This window comes from Pelobates fuscus, chromosome 1 (assembly GCF_036172605.1).
Source record: "Pelobates fuscus isolate aPelFus1 chromosome 1, aPelFus1.pri, whole genome shotgun sequence".
In the NCBI taxonomy this organism is placed as follows: domain Eukaryota; kingdom Metazoa; phylum Chordata; class Amphibia; order Anura; family Pelobatidae; genus Pelobates; species Pelobates fuscus.
In genome coordinates this window covers 314153064-314168018 of record NC_086317.1, presented here as the reverse complement: position 1 = coordinate 314168018, position 14955 = coordinate 314153064, and the positions used below count along the sequence as shown (strand labels likewise).

Here is a 14955-nt window from a genome sequence, read left to right as displayed (position 1 = left end):
CCCATATGAGAGAGTGTGAGAGTGATAACACCAAATTTAACACACCTGCTCCCCATTTCCACCTGAGATCTTGTAACACTAATGAGTCACATGATATCAGGGAGGGAAAATGGCTAATTGGGCCCAATTTGGACATTTCCACATAGGGGTGTACTCACTTTTGTTGCTAAAGGTTTAGACATAAATGGCTGTGTGTTGAGTTCTTTTGAGGAAAATTTATTTTGACAGAAAATTTACACTGTTATAGACTGTACACTTACTACTTTACATTGTAGCAGAGTGCCACATGAAAAGATATAATAAAATATTTACAAAAATGTGAGGGATGTACTCCCTTTTGTGAGATACTGTATTTAGATCCTAGACATAGGACACAACAATTAGCAATCAGGACTGATACATGAATGTATTTACATTCGTTTTCTTTAGTTGTACTTGAGGTGTAAACATTATTATAATAAAAAAATATTTTTATTTTTTTCATATTTTTTAAATTCTATTAATACTTAATGCTATTTTTGTCCTTAAAAAAAACCCAATATATAATATGTATGGGTGCACTTAAAGAGAAACCCTTACATTTGAACAAATTCTAGATTTTGTTTTGTAGAGAGTTTGGGCAACTCCCTCATTCTTTGAGGGTTGCATTATTTTCAAATAGAATATAACATTGATAATACATGCTTTTCATTTTAACTCAAAATAATTACACACATTTACAACAAAATAATTGTTACATATTTAACCCCTTAACCCCTTAAGGACCAAACTTCTGGAATAAAAGGGAATCATGACATGTCACACATGTCATGTGTCCTTAAGGGGTTAAGGACACATGACATGTGTGACATGTCATGATTCCCTTTTATTCCAGAAGTTTGGTCCTTAAGGGGTTAAAGGGTTAAAATAGTTTCATTGTGAGCAATGCCTATCAGAGGATCAGTGCTACACAAAAAAATCTCTCCGGGGCAAATATTAGCATGGGTCAGTTGATGCTTTTTGCCATAGTAATAACCCTTTGTCGTGTATTATTCCTGCCATGGAATGGTGGGTTTAAAAGCATTAATACGGTAATTATATACTGGTTTTAAGGAGCAAAAAATTAATGGGTTAGATAAGACAAAGGATTGAATAACAAATGAACAGTATACAAAGCAATAAAAATAATAAATATAGTAAATATTACATGTAATTTAACCCTTCTATTACATGTTTGGGAAATAAATTAATTAATGCCGACCAAACAAATATGATAAATCTCTTTCTATAACTTTTGCTGTCTGTCCCTACTAAGCAGCCAGTTCTAACATAGTCAAGCCACTTAAAATGTATTGAAAATCTAGAAGATGTTGAATGATCTCTTATGATTACTGAAAAAAAATCACATTAGAAGTAATTAAAGAAGAATTATTAAAACAAATTGCATGATTCATGTTTTCACATAATCTGAAAACAGATCATTTTCTTCACTGTCTTTAAAGGTAAACTATAGTAACCAGAACAACTACAGCTACTACTTAATGTAGCTGTTTTAGTGTCTATAGCATATCCCTGCTTTTGAGAGAAAAGGCAGTGTTTATATCACTGCCTAGAAACACCTATAGTGACCACTCCTCACACGGCCACAGGAGGTGCTTCCGGTGTCAGTGATGCACAATGTCAGCGTCTCCAGACTCTAAATGGAAATGCTGAACTTTCCCCATAGGTATCCCTTGAGTCAATGCACCTCAATGAGGAGATGACGATTGGCTAAGGCGGTGTTGGGCCCATCCGCCCCCCTATCCTGCCTCCTTGACAGAGATCATCGTAATTGAAAATCTCAGCCAATCCAATGCTTTCATGTGGGAAGGTATTGTGATTGGCTGAGATCGTTAATCTAAAAAAAAAAAAAAAAAAAAAAATATGTCAGCCAAGGAAGCAGATCAGATTACTTTAAAAGGGGGATATAGGGGCAGTGATTTTAACAATAAAGGGTGAGGAATACACTTTGTGTTCCTGAGCCTATAGTGCTTGTTTAATAAAATATAAAAATATTAAATTACAAACAATTTTAAAGTGTACTTCAGTGTCAACCTGCTATATTAAAAAAAAACATTTAAGGGATGTTAAAGGAAAAAAAACACCTCTATTTATATACAACGCCTTGTATACACAAGTTGCTGATTTCTGTTCCTGATATCTCCCTCCGCAGGACTTTATTTGTGGTGCCTGCTGAGTTGTTACTAAAACTTCCAGCGGAAATTGCACCTTTAAAACAGACATTCCATATAGTGATGTCCCGAACAGTTCGCCGGGAACTGTTTGCCGGCAAACATAGCGCGTTCGCAGTCGCGAACACGCGTGATGTTCGGTCCGCCCCCTATTCGTCATGGAGCTGGGAGGGTCTGGGAGGGAGGGTCTGCTGCTGATTGGCTGGAATGTGTCTGCTGACTGTGAGGTACAGGGTCAAAGTTTACTCAATGATGACGAATAGGGGGCGGACCGAACATCGCTATGTTCGCCGGCGAACGGTTCCCAGCGAACTGTTCGGGACATCACTAAATATACTTAAAAATGTAATAATTAAGATATAAAAAACACTATTTGATATTTTGATATTTGAACAATCTCACCTCCGTTCTTTCCTTGTCAGTGGTTGGACTTTCGGCAACCTTATTTACAAGTTTGTTCTCTCTTGGGCCTTGCTCTTCCATCAAGGATCTCTGCTTCTGCAATCTGGATATCCATGATGGCTGTTCTTTGGATTCTGCTCCTTTAGCAGATTCTTCTGTGCTTGTCGGAGAACATACATTATCTGGTCAAAACAAAACAGAGCAATTACCAAATCACTTAAAAATGAATTCTACATTATTATGGCTATAAACTGATAATACTGATTATAATTCACAATTCCTTTAACCCCTTAAGGACCAAACTTCTGGAATAAAAGGGAATCATAATATGTCACACATGTCATGTGTCCTTAAGGGGTTAAACATCATGAATAGAGGGGCAAGTGTTTGCAATGAGATAGAACTATATGCATCTGATTCAGTCACCAACCATCCCATTCTTTTTGGCACAAAATCACCTATTGCTAGCCATCAACAGCTCTTGGGTGTTTTAAACGGTCTTCCCTGCTCCAGGAATTGCACCACTTTGCAAGTCGAGGCCATACCGCCATCTAGAGTCTTAAAGTATTTACTTCTCTGGTAGCTGCTTCCTCTGAAAGAAGTCTGACTAGGTCTGGAGCTCTGGCTGTTAGGGTCCCCTCCTTGAGCCAACAGGTCTCTCTCACCTGCTTGAGGGTCTGGACTCCTTTTGAGTACAGGTCAATTTAAGAGCTCCTTTGCAGTCCATTTCTCAATGACTCAGAGCAGCATGCTCCAATATTTTGTTATCTAGAAATATAGTTCCTCAAAAACCTAGCTTCTTTACAAGGGATACTCCATCCAAAAGAGTGTTCTATTAAAACACTATTTTTGGTTAGAATAAATATTTTATATTTCTAAAGTTATATTTCTATAGGGGTGTTCCAGTGATGCAAAAAATAGATGTGTCAGCTTCCCTTTCCAGTCCCAATCAGGGCAGACTGTGCACAGAGCGTTCCTGCTGCACTCTCTGCATCCTAATACCCACAGCACATATGTGTCTTGCTGGAGACATTTGGGTTCCTGAGTGCACCACACCAGGGAACCAACCCAGGATGGGAGGACAAGGTATATAGACAGAATGATCAGCTCCAAAATCTCACCATGCTTACATGTTACTATTATATGAGTGGGTATACACTTTTTTGATTCTTTCAATAATGTTGGTGGTGCATGTGTGTGTATGTACATGTATAGCATAGGTCTGTCACTGATGCTTTTCTTTTTTTTTTTTTTATTCTTTATTTTCTGTTGTGCATGATATGACAATAGGCTTACTCAGCCACAATAGCAGTCGAAAGCGGTAACAGGCATAACAAGTCAAACATGACCTATGCATGTACGGCACAATGTTTTACATTTTGTGGAGAGAAACACAGACAGTAGGTAAATATAGCGTTTAACATGTGAGCTTTCTTGTCTGGCCTGCCCATTTTTAAATTCTTTATTTTGCAGCTTGACAGAGTCAGCGAACTTATACTTAGTAACGTGACATGTGCAGAAGTCTTTGTCTGTGTTAATCAAAATGATAATTTAGTACAATAAGAAGTAATTAACGGTTTTATAACAATGCATATTCTATATATGCGAACACAATCTTGCTAGTTGTCCAGGTTTCTGTAAATATTTATATATTGGCGGCCCTGCCGGGACAACTAGTGTACATCCATATATTCAGGCATAGCTCTTCAGATTCGTAGCGTAATACATAGCGTAAGGGTGGAGCATTTTCCCTTGTTTAGGGGCGCCCTCATACAGCTCTTATACTGTACCCCAGGTGAGTCCTGTGCCAGATATCTAGGCAGTGTCAGCCAGTCCCGTGTCCCGGGCCGGGCTAGTAAACAGAGGAAGAAAAGAGGGAGAAAGAGAGAGAAAGAGGGAAAGCGTTTTAGGGGGTGGGACCTAGTTTAAGCAGCCGAGAGAGGGTGGTCAGCACTCACTAATCTTAGTAAGGGGGGGGGAGGAGACTGGGGCGAGGGCGGGGATGAGGTCCAAGCGGCAAATGAGTCGGCGTCATTCCCTCCCCATGTCGCTACAGTCCCAAGGTTCCCATATTTTGGTGAATTTTTGTGTTGAGCCTCGCAAGCTAGCCGTCAGTTTATCCATCAAGTGGATTTCCCTAATTCTCGCTATAACCTCCGGCATCTTTGGGGTATCCTGTTGCAGCCATGTGGCTGCCACTGCTTTCCTGGCTGCTAGAGTGAGTTTGTGTATGAGTTTTTGTTCTGCCCTAGTCCATCCCTCGACCGTACGGTTGAGGAGGTAGACCCAGGGGTCTAAGTCAAGGGTCCTGGATAGTACTGACCGTATCAGTTGTTTAATTGCGGACCAGAAAAGAACCATTTTTGGGCATTCCCACCACATGTGTAGGTAGGTGCCTCGTTCCCCACAGCCTCTCCAGCACGTGTCTGTATTGGTTTTGAGCATCCTGTATAGCGTTACGGGGGTGGTGTACCAACGGAGCAGTGTTTTAAAGGATTGCTTCTGTAGTGTCACGCACACCGAGGTGGTGTTACTCGCCTCCCATATTTCCTGCCATTCTATACCCTCGAGAACTTCCCCTAAGTCACGTTCCCATAGGTCAGTGTACCTTAGCGGTCCCCAGTCCCCATTCGCAGAGCAAAGGTGGGCGTATAGCTCCGTTATCATCCCCTTGGGTATCGCACTGATGCTTTTCTTAAACATCTTAGACACACATTTTAATGCACCAGGCACACACTATTCGTTTGGCCCCGAACCGTGCATATGACGCACTAACAGTAATTTGTACTTTCATGTTTCTGAACATGATTTTATATGAATTGCATGTCCTTAATCTGCTCTCACTTAATAATAATCTGATAACAGACTGGCAAACAAAAGCAAAATAGAGAACCTTAAAAAGCAATCACTATAAATGGGATTAGCACAACAGGATCATTTTCTTCACTTTGTACCAGCTAACTTTATAGTAGTTTTGTTGAAAGAAACAAAACAGAAGGATGGCCCCACAAACTAATTATTCACATGCTTAGTTAGATAACATAATGTTCACCCACTGAGCACACAGAGGGGTATGCAACCTGCTGCAACAGATTAAATGTGTTTCTGCATTCAGTAGATTAAAGACCTCTTAGATGGCTCCGTTACTGTACATTTATATTAGCATTATTATTTTAAAACAAAATGTACACCGCCAAAGAAGTGAAAGAACCATAGCTTTACATCTTGTACATCAACAAAAGTATGAACAAAGCGTGCTGTATCTTGGGTTATAGTGCATTTTAATTTAATTACAAACAATGGGATAGGCAATGGACAATGAATGAGTTACTAAACTCTCAGTATGAAACTATCATAAATACACAGCTTGCTTGATTATCATTGGAATTAACATTATCAGGATATAAAGCTCATTTAAAGAGCCCATTCTCTTATAATTATTATTCAGAGTGTCTGAGACATAAGGGTTTATTGTAACTTGGTAAATTTTGTCTAAATTTAGCGATTCAGTTTCCAGATCACTACAGTTGAGTTTTTAGTGTATATATTTCATGGTCATACAACACTGACTATATTCAAAGTAGGAGTGAAGACATAAAAGGTAGCGTATAATAAAAATGGGACAGAAGTAATTAAACATTTAGGGCTACAAGTTTTCAAGGGCAGTTTAAAGTGTTACTCCAACCCTTCCTGGTCCATAGTTAAAGTTACTTTATAATGCTCTAGTGGGCATTGTTAACTAGCTCCCCCCAGTTATATAACAGTAAATAATAATATACTCACAATGAATCCAGCGGAACAGAGTTCCTGGTTGCCTAGGTCACGTGTGCCAGGAGTGTAACTAGACCCTTGCATAAAAGTGCCAATTTCTCTGTATATCCAGCATTCCACAAAGCAATGCATGTTTGGAACAACATATTCCAGATACATGTTGTTTTACTCTAACTGTGCTCCACTGCATGCAATCAGATGAGACTGGGAGGTCTGCACAGCATGTCTCAGTGTGCGCCCCAGCAAACCAGCGTTTGCTATCAGCGGTAGTTGACAATGAGAAGAAGCAGAATCCATCAGTGGTGGTTGGCAACAGACTGCAGTCTGTATTTTCTTAATTAATTCCATGTACTATGAGTGTGTGCTTAAAGGGTTACTCCAGTCCTTTCTTATGCTTAATTTTTTTTTAATGAATAATGCCCTCTAAAAGCTGAAATAAGAATAAAATTAAAAAGATATTACTTACCTGAATTCCAGTACCAGGCAAAGCTTACATGAAGACGGTGAGGGCGGCATTCGGCAAGGGAGAGGTCATCCACGCTTCACTTTGCAGGCTCTGCCTACAAATGAGAAGCTCAATACGTCCTTTGCCAGTGTGCAGTGCACACCGACGATTGATGTAATTTTTGCACAGAATTGACATTTACAAGAGAGTTCAGAGCTGCCAGGCACATGTGCCAGGGGTGTAACTAGCCCCCAGCACACAACTGCAAATATCTCTATATGTATGTTTCAAGCATAAACACAGCACATACAGACTCCTACCAAAATGAACACTTCTAAAAGCACAAGTGTCATGGTGGTTGCAGTAACCATTTAATGCTTACACACTGTGGCACAGAACACTGGATTTAATATGTGTCTCAAATGGAGACTTACATTTAATTGCAATAATTCCTTTACAAAATTCCACAGGGGACATAAACAACACCTATCTTATACACAGTATTTGGCAATCATGTCCCCAATTCACTTCTCCACCTATAATAGAAAAATGAAGTACCCCATCAAAATAATAATAATAAACATTGTCAACACACCACAGCAGAACCTCACCTGTTTGTTTTTCTATACTTAATCTTCTCTCTGATACTGCCTTTTCAGCCCTTGTCTCTGGAGATTTGACTTTCTTTTCCTGCTGAGGCACACATTCTGATGCTTCCTTATTTGTGTTATTGTCAGCAACAGTTATGTTTTGCAAAACTGGCTTTTTGGGCAGAGCTGGTCTGGCATGAGTTAGTTCATTGACATTTGTTTTAGCTTTCAGCATTTCTGTTTTTGAACTGATTTCTGTGTTTGAGGCTTCTGTACATCCATCCTTGCTTGGACTCAACCGCCCTGTTTTTTCCTGTCTGATTTCTGAACTGTGCCTTTTTGCTCTGTTTGATTCTTGATTTACACCATCTCTATACCGTAAGGACATAGAAGTGGATCTTAGCTTAACAAAAAACGGATTCTTCTCTTCATTGCCTGCTTGAGGTTCTATAACCACAGACATGTCACTGGCAGCTTGTGTGGAACTTTGCTCAGAAGAAATGCAACCAACGGCAGCTTTGTCTGTAGACACATACTCTGAGTGAGTCAAATTCCCCTTTTTCCTAGCACTGACTTTTCTTTCAGGGTGAGAACCAAGAAGTCTTGGATCATCTTTCTCATTTTCATTTGATGGCATTTCAGACTTGGACAGAGATAATTTCATGTTTTTTAAACTTTCACCTTCAACATTTCCTTTGAATGAAAAGCTGCCTCCTCTTGGTCTTTCCCAGGCTGATGAAACAGAAAACTTTCTCTGTGGTCCAATATCTGAGTTTGGTTTTTCTAATTTTTTATCTAAATTACCCACAAGCTTGTTATTTTCTTTGTCAGGCTGCTCCTGGATAGCCTTAGACTTGTCAAGTCGGAATGATGCAAAATCTACAGTTGATGGTGATTGAGAAGAAAGAGTGTTAATATGAAGGGAGTCCAATGAATGGAGAATCTGATCAGACTTTGTCTTTGTTATAACAAACTCCTCAACAACTGGAGGTGCTTCATTAGCTAGACTTTTCATATGTTCTTTCATTTCTTTTTCTTCATTGTTGCTTAAAGGTAATTTGGGGCTCTGATCTGTTTTAGATGGCATGCTTTTATCTAACACTAATTCAGACAAGGCATTGTCCACAGTATTTAATCTGCAGGGTGCTCTTTCATTTGATTTTACAAGTAAAGCATCCACCAAGCCTAATTCAGTTTTAGCATTTACACCAGCACTTGGATAAGTATTGGTATGTTCCAATGCTGAAGGTAACTTGTTGCTTAATTCCACTTTATCAGATGAGATCTCTGTTTGTGCCAATGAAATTTGAGGTTCATCTCCCATTACAATTTCATTCTGCTTTCCTTCAGAGTCATGTGATTTTAGATTTGAAACTTCCATGGGATGTGAATTATCAGAAGGACTTGTTCCACATTCCACCACCTCTATACTCTTGCTATTCTCTTTTCCTTGAGTAGGTGTTGACGTGGCTTCTTCTGTGTCACATTCAGGTTCTTCTTCAGTTGTAGTTAAATCAACTAGTGTTTCCTCCTGAAGCACCTAAAACAGTTAGGGAGAGTATCATTCAATAAAATGAACAAAATTCTGGGTGAGAAAGTTTATCTAACATAATTCACGGAATGTTGACTGAAGATGTTAAGATATGTAATGTCAAGGCAGTAGTTTACATGACCCTGGTACAGTTGTAAAATGTACTGTAATTGTGACGGAGCCTGAAAAGTCACAAGGCCCTCATACAGGCACTCATAATAACCCAATATAAAACAGCAGACCATGTGCCTCTAGACCTTGTGAATTTGCAGGCTCTGCCACATGGCCAGAGATACTCAGCGAGAGTATTGGAGCTCTTCTACAGTAATATATATATGTATATATATATATAATGCATATACAATAATGATAAACTGGCTTACACCTAGACTTGTTTTCACTCTCACCATAGGGCGGTATTAGAAGCAGAAGATGGACAAAACCTATTGGATTAATGTATTACCGCAGACGATCTTCTAATCTTGGAAGTCCTCTGGTTTCTTGGTTTCACAGAAAGTCTATGTCTTGCCGCAGAACTATCCAGAAAGGTTGAGAGTTGAGCTGGAGTATCAAAATCAGCTGATGGTGAAAGACTACGACCCTCTTTTCTTTGCAGGGATGAACTTTTGGCATGTGTGTACTGCTTTTCCTCAGGAGACAGAGGCCTCGATGAATGCCCTGATGATATCTTCAAAACAGATATTTAGTATTAAAACATGAAATTCTAAATATTAGTTTGTTTTGCAAAGGGTTTAAAGGGTTACTCCAAGCACCATGTGATTTGAAGTGGTCATGAAATGCTGCACTTACGGAGCTGAACTCCTTTGCTGCCAGACGTAAAATTCCACATTATCTAGCTACACTGGCTGATCTTACATAGGCATATTCTTGCTAAACACATTATATAAGGGAGTGCACCCAGAGAAAATTACTGTGTAAACTTTATTCAAAAAATACTAATTGGAAAAAAAAAAAGCAAAACACTCATTTTTCCTCGTGATATCCAGAGATAGGTATATACAAATATTTTCGTCAAAAACCTAATAAGCTAACTCAAACACACAAACAGTGGTCAGAGAGACCTAAACAGGGGAAATAGAGGATAAGCTGCACCTGCATTACAGTGTTTCTATTTACAGATGGTTCACCCACCACAAAGCCCAACAAAGGCCTCAATTTAATGTTTTGGAATTTGTAAACTTTTTTATTTTCTGATGATTTCATAGTATTAAAAATTGTAATCTTGTAATATTTTGGAAGTTTTTTACATATTAAATCATTTGGAAAGCTTACCCAACAATATTAATTCAAGGCCAACGTTCTGTAATTGCATTTAATACGGTTGCAACAATACATATTTTCCACAATAATAAAATAATTATTATAATTATTATTTTACATAAAAAAAGGATCTTGTCAATACATATGAAATGAATCAAGTAATTATATCATTTTAAACATTTTTACAAACTTGGAGAAAATGTACTAGCTATGACTTGTAACAATAGCTAACCAGCTATTATTTTTGTTACCCTCTTGAACATAAAATATACCTACTAGTAATCACAGGTTACATACATATAATATAAAAAAATATGAAAACAAGGAAACGCAGTGAAGACTGTATATAAAGAATGCTCAAAGACAATATAAACAGTAACTCATTAGATTCAGAGCCGTCCCAGGCTCTGTATAAAATGCCTTAGGGTGCCTATACAGGCTATAGATGGTGGCTTGATCTGGGAATAGCAACATTTCACAGTAGACTTGGAGAAGTGATATTCCAAAATGTATTAAATCAAGATATATATATATATATATATATATATATACAAATAAAATAGGGTCTGGGAGTAAAAGATTACTGCAGTGCAAACAGTTAGCCGAAATGGCTAAAGTCACCGCAATGTAAATAAAGTGCTCAAGTCCCTGGAAAAGCAGCAAATGTGTTTCAACTCAATATAGGATTCTTCCTCAGTGCACTGTGATTCATTGTATCCTGTGATTACTAGTAGGTATATTTTATGTTCAACAGGGTAACTACTTTGGTTTTCATTCTGTTTTATTGATTGGAGGGTGTTGGGGGATACTCCTTGAGTTACACCTCTTGCTTTCCTCATACACTTGAAGCGTCTACACACCTTTTCTCTTTTACTTTGTATTAGCTATTATTTTTGTTTTGTTGTTATTGTTATTTTAAAAATTTTAATTTGCATCAAATGCAAGCCTAGTACAGACAGTGAGCCAATGCTAATGTAAAATCTCCCATGATTACCTGAACATTGTCATGAGTTTTTATTGAATCCCAGAAATGTGTATACATCAGGGCCTCAGTCTGACTCACTTGGAGTTCCCTTGGTGCGCCTCACTCCTCATTAAACGTGGTCCCTCTTCGGCGTGCGCCGCATGCTTCGGCAATGGGTCTTCCTGGTATTTGACCCAATTCTGTCTATTTCCTTGTTTATAATCCTTTGCTTCCTGCCTCTGACCTTGGCTTTTCTGACTATATTTTTCGCTTATCCCTTTTGGTACCCCGATTTGGCTTATTGCTGCTATCTGGGCTCCTCCTATCAAAACTGTAACAGTATACATGGTAGGCAGTGAAAATAGCTGTGTGAACCACACTGAACTCACAAAAAAAACATATTATACACAAACTCCATTGCAAAAGGCATTCTAATGAATATGTCAAATATATTTAACAGGAAAGAAAAAAATAACTGTCAACAACAAAAAGACAACAGCTCCTCATTTTATGATATTTCCTGTTTTGTTCCAAAACTGGACTCATTGCCAATAAACAACTTTGTCCAATACAAAAGGGTATAAAAACTGCTTTTATGTTGTATTTATATGTTCAAAGAGCTAAGAATATCCATCCTGCCATTGTATTTTTCAACTCTTTTCAAATCTTCATCTGACATTGGCATTCATCTTTCAGTACTCTTTGTACAATCTCAACAAGATACTGACGTGATTGATGTTTGTACTCTAAATCCATCTAACATTTCAAGAGACAAATATACAATCTGGTATACTTTACTATTACCGTAATTCAACGTTATTAAGTATCTGTCTTGCATTATTCTCATGGTGCTCTTATAACATTTCAACTAAAATCACTAGTCACATTGAAAGCGTGGGATGTTTCTGCCTCATAATATTATTTACCCAAAACTCAATGCGTCTTCACAAAATAAATGTCTGATTAGTACAGAATCTCTTTTTTTTCTGAACCAGAATCAAGATGTAAGAACACTGACACTATCTATATTCATGCTTCTCATTCTAATCTAGGTTACACAAAAGGATGATTCTGATGGTGATTAGGGGTTTCTATTTAAGGTTTAAGTAAACCATGTTTGGTGTAAATCATTTGAATAAAGCGTCAATGGTTAGATATTTGGTTGGAAAATCACACAAGAAGACTCAGCTGCAACAGTATTGAAAGTAACCCTGAATAAGATCATTGTGAGTCACCAACTACTACAGAATATCTCTCTCCGATTTTGCTACCTTTGAAGCACCTTGTTTACATCTGCAATATTGGTGATTGGGGTGTCTGTAGGAAATTTTCCAGGGGGTGTCAAAGACATATTGTGGTTAGGCTCTGTTACACTTATGTCCTATTGAAATTAAAGGAAAGGCAAATTCCTGGGGGGCATTTGCATCCTCTTGCCCTATGCAGCGGACATCCATAGTGTTGATTTTAACCCTTACCACCCTAGAGTTTTTGTGAAACTTATTTTCACTAGTCTTGCCTTATTTGTATTTAATCCAGATTCTTCCAAATAATCAGTTTTTAACTTAATACCAAAAATAATACCACAGGGTTCTGATTACCATGCAAATCTTAAGCCGTTACCTTGCGTTACAGTTACCCTTCAAAATGTCATCTAATAACTCAATTTTCAAGGTTAATGAAGCAGCAACAATGAAAACCAAAGTGCTTGAGAGAACACGATATCAGTAATTCACTGTGACATTACAAAAAGCATAGCAGCCTAAGGATATCGTTACAAAGTTTAGAAAAACAATATTTTTAAAGCAGCATTGTCACTTTGCAGGTTTTGTGTTTTATTTATTTATAGCCGTTTGTGTCTAAGTGGCTACTAAAAAAGACTGGACATTTTGAATACCCTTGGTTATCTACTTTTTCAAATTGAATACCATGACTGGGGTTGTTTTCATTTGTGGGCTGCCATACGGTCTCAAAGGCAACATAGGCCTGGCAAACCAATTTGGCAAATTTCAATGTGTATAAACTGAAAACGGAGAAAGACCTATATTTAACCCTGTAACTTTCCAAAACCCCATAAAACCTGTACATAGGGGGAGAGGGGTACACACAAATGTATATTGCAGTAACAACTAACAGTACTATGACATTCACAGTTAAAATGCCATGCAAAAGAGGGGCGTGGCTGACCGCCGAGCAATATGGCCGCATGAAGAATTGCTCCAGTTCTGAGCTCCATACAAAGTGCGGAAAAAGAGCTGCCAAAAGCTTTCCAACACTCTAAAAGAAAGATGTCCCAACACAAATCTAAGAAAGCGGCGTCTAAAGCGGAAAAAATTAAACTTTTTCTGCTATAAAACTCCAGTGGCACATCTAGGCCACCCACAAGATGGCAACGGTGACTCCGACATGAGTGTTCTGACACCAACCACAGAGCATCTGCCTGCAACTGATGCAGAAAATATAACAAAACCATTTCTGGCACAAGCCCTGGATAATCTATTGAGTAAGCTCATAGCCTCGTGGCAACATACAGCGGTTGCTCTCCGCAAGGATGCACAAGAGCCGGGCACCCGCACAACCCACGTGGAACACAAAATGTGCTTCTGCCCACAATGACATGGCAGATCACATTCAATCTCTAGAAAATAAGATAGATCTCCTAGAATCCAGGATGGCGGAATCAGAGGATAGAAGCCGAAAGAACAACCTTAGGCTACAAGGAGTGCCTGAATCTGTCCTGCATGAAGACCTGCAGGCCTACGCGCGTGGCCTCATCCGAGCATATGCTCCGGATGTACCGGCAGACATGCTCCTGCTTGACCGAGTGCACCACGTCCTGAAGCCAAGTTACTTGCCTGACTCAACCCCAAGCGATGTGCTCCTCCGGGCACACTACTTCCATATAAAAGAGCATGTTCTATGATCTTACCGTAACAAGACACAGCCTCATAAGGGCTATCCTACCATGACCATATATGCTGACTTCTCTGTGGCAACACTCAGACGGAGGAAAAGCTTTCAGGTCGTGGTGGAAGCCCTGCGGCAGCAAGGAATCCACTACCGCTGGGGATACTCAACTAAATTGCTGGTTACCCGCGAAGAAGGCATCAAACCGATCCTCACCCCAGAAGAGGGACTTACCAAGCTTAAAGAATGGAGGAGGCAAGGCGGGGAAAAATAGACATACTACTATGTGTCCAGGAGACACACTTTGTCACAAACGGAATACCTTAGTTTGGTCTACGGGAATACAGCAATACCATGGCACCCACACCTCAAAATACACCACTCACTGTCATTTTAACTATTACAAATCAAAAAGGATACTCAGGGTAGGTTCCTCATCTTGCATGATTAATGATGCAGAATATACCCTGGTGGGATTCTATGGTCCTAAAGACCACCAGTGGAACGTCCTTCACAAGGTGCTTACTAAGCTTCCAACAGCACCCTCTAGTTCACTGGTTATGTGTGGTGATCTAAACCTGTCAGGGTACCTGTGGTCTCTACCTCCGAAAGAGGTAGAGACTTAGCTGTTCCTCCATCCAGACGGTCTGATGGCTCCCTTTCCCGCGGTCTATCCGGTCATGCTAGGCCGGCCGCGAGGGAGTGACTGCCTTTTACAGCATCTAGGCAGGAAGTAGTCATCAGGACACTCCCCCGGAACGACCTGTCAGTCGATTGCTGCAGGACCAATCAGGACGCCTCGGAGGCGTGGTTACTGCTCTGAACAGGGTATTTAACAGAGCTTCTTTCATTAGCTC

The 14955-nt window shown here is 39.2% G+C and overlaps 1 protein-coding gene across 5 annotated transcripts in view; it reads right to left on the bottom strand.

The window, feature by feature from the left end:
- Positions 1–14955, bottom strand: part of CRACDL (CRACD like) — a 130999-nt gene that overhangs the window by 13048 nt on the left and 102996 nt on the right. For all 5 annotated transcript variants that reach the window (XM_063458866.1, XM_063458876.1, XM_063458893.1 and 2 more), the window contains 3 exons: positions 9413–9637; positions 7440–8958; positions 2613–2794 (listed from right to left, as the gene is read on the bottom strand). In XM_063458866.1, the coding sequence (XP_063314936.1) occupies positions 2613–2794; positions 7440–8958; positions 9413–9637 (1926 nt within the window). The remainder of the gene's footprint in view (positions 1–2612; positions 2795–7439; positions 8959–9412; positions 9638–14955) is intronic.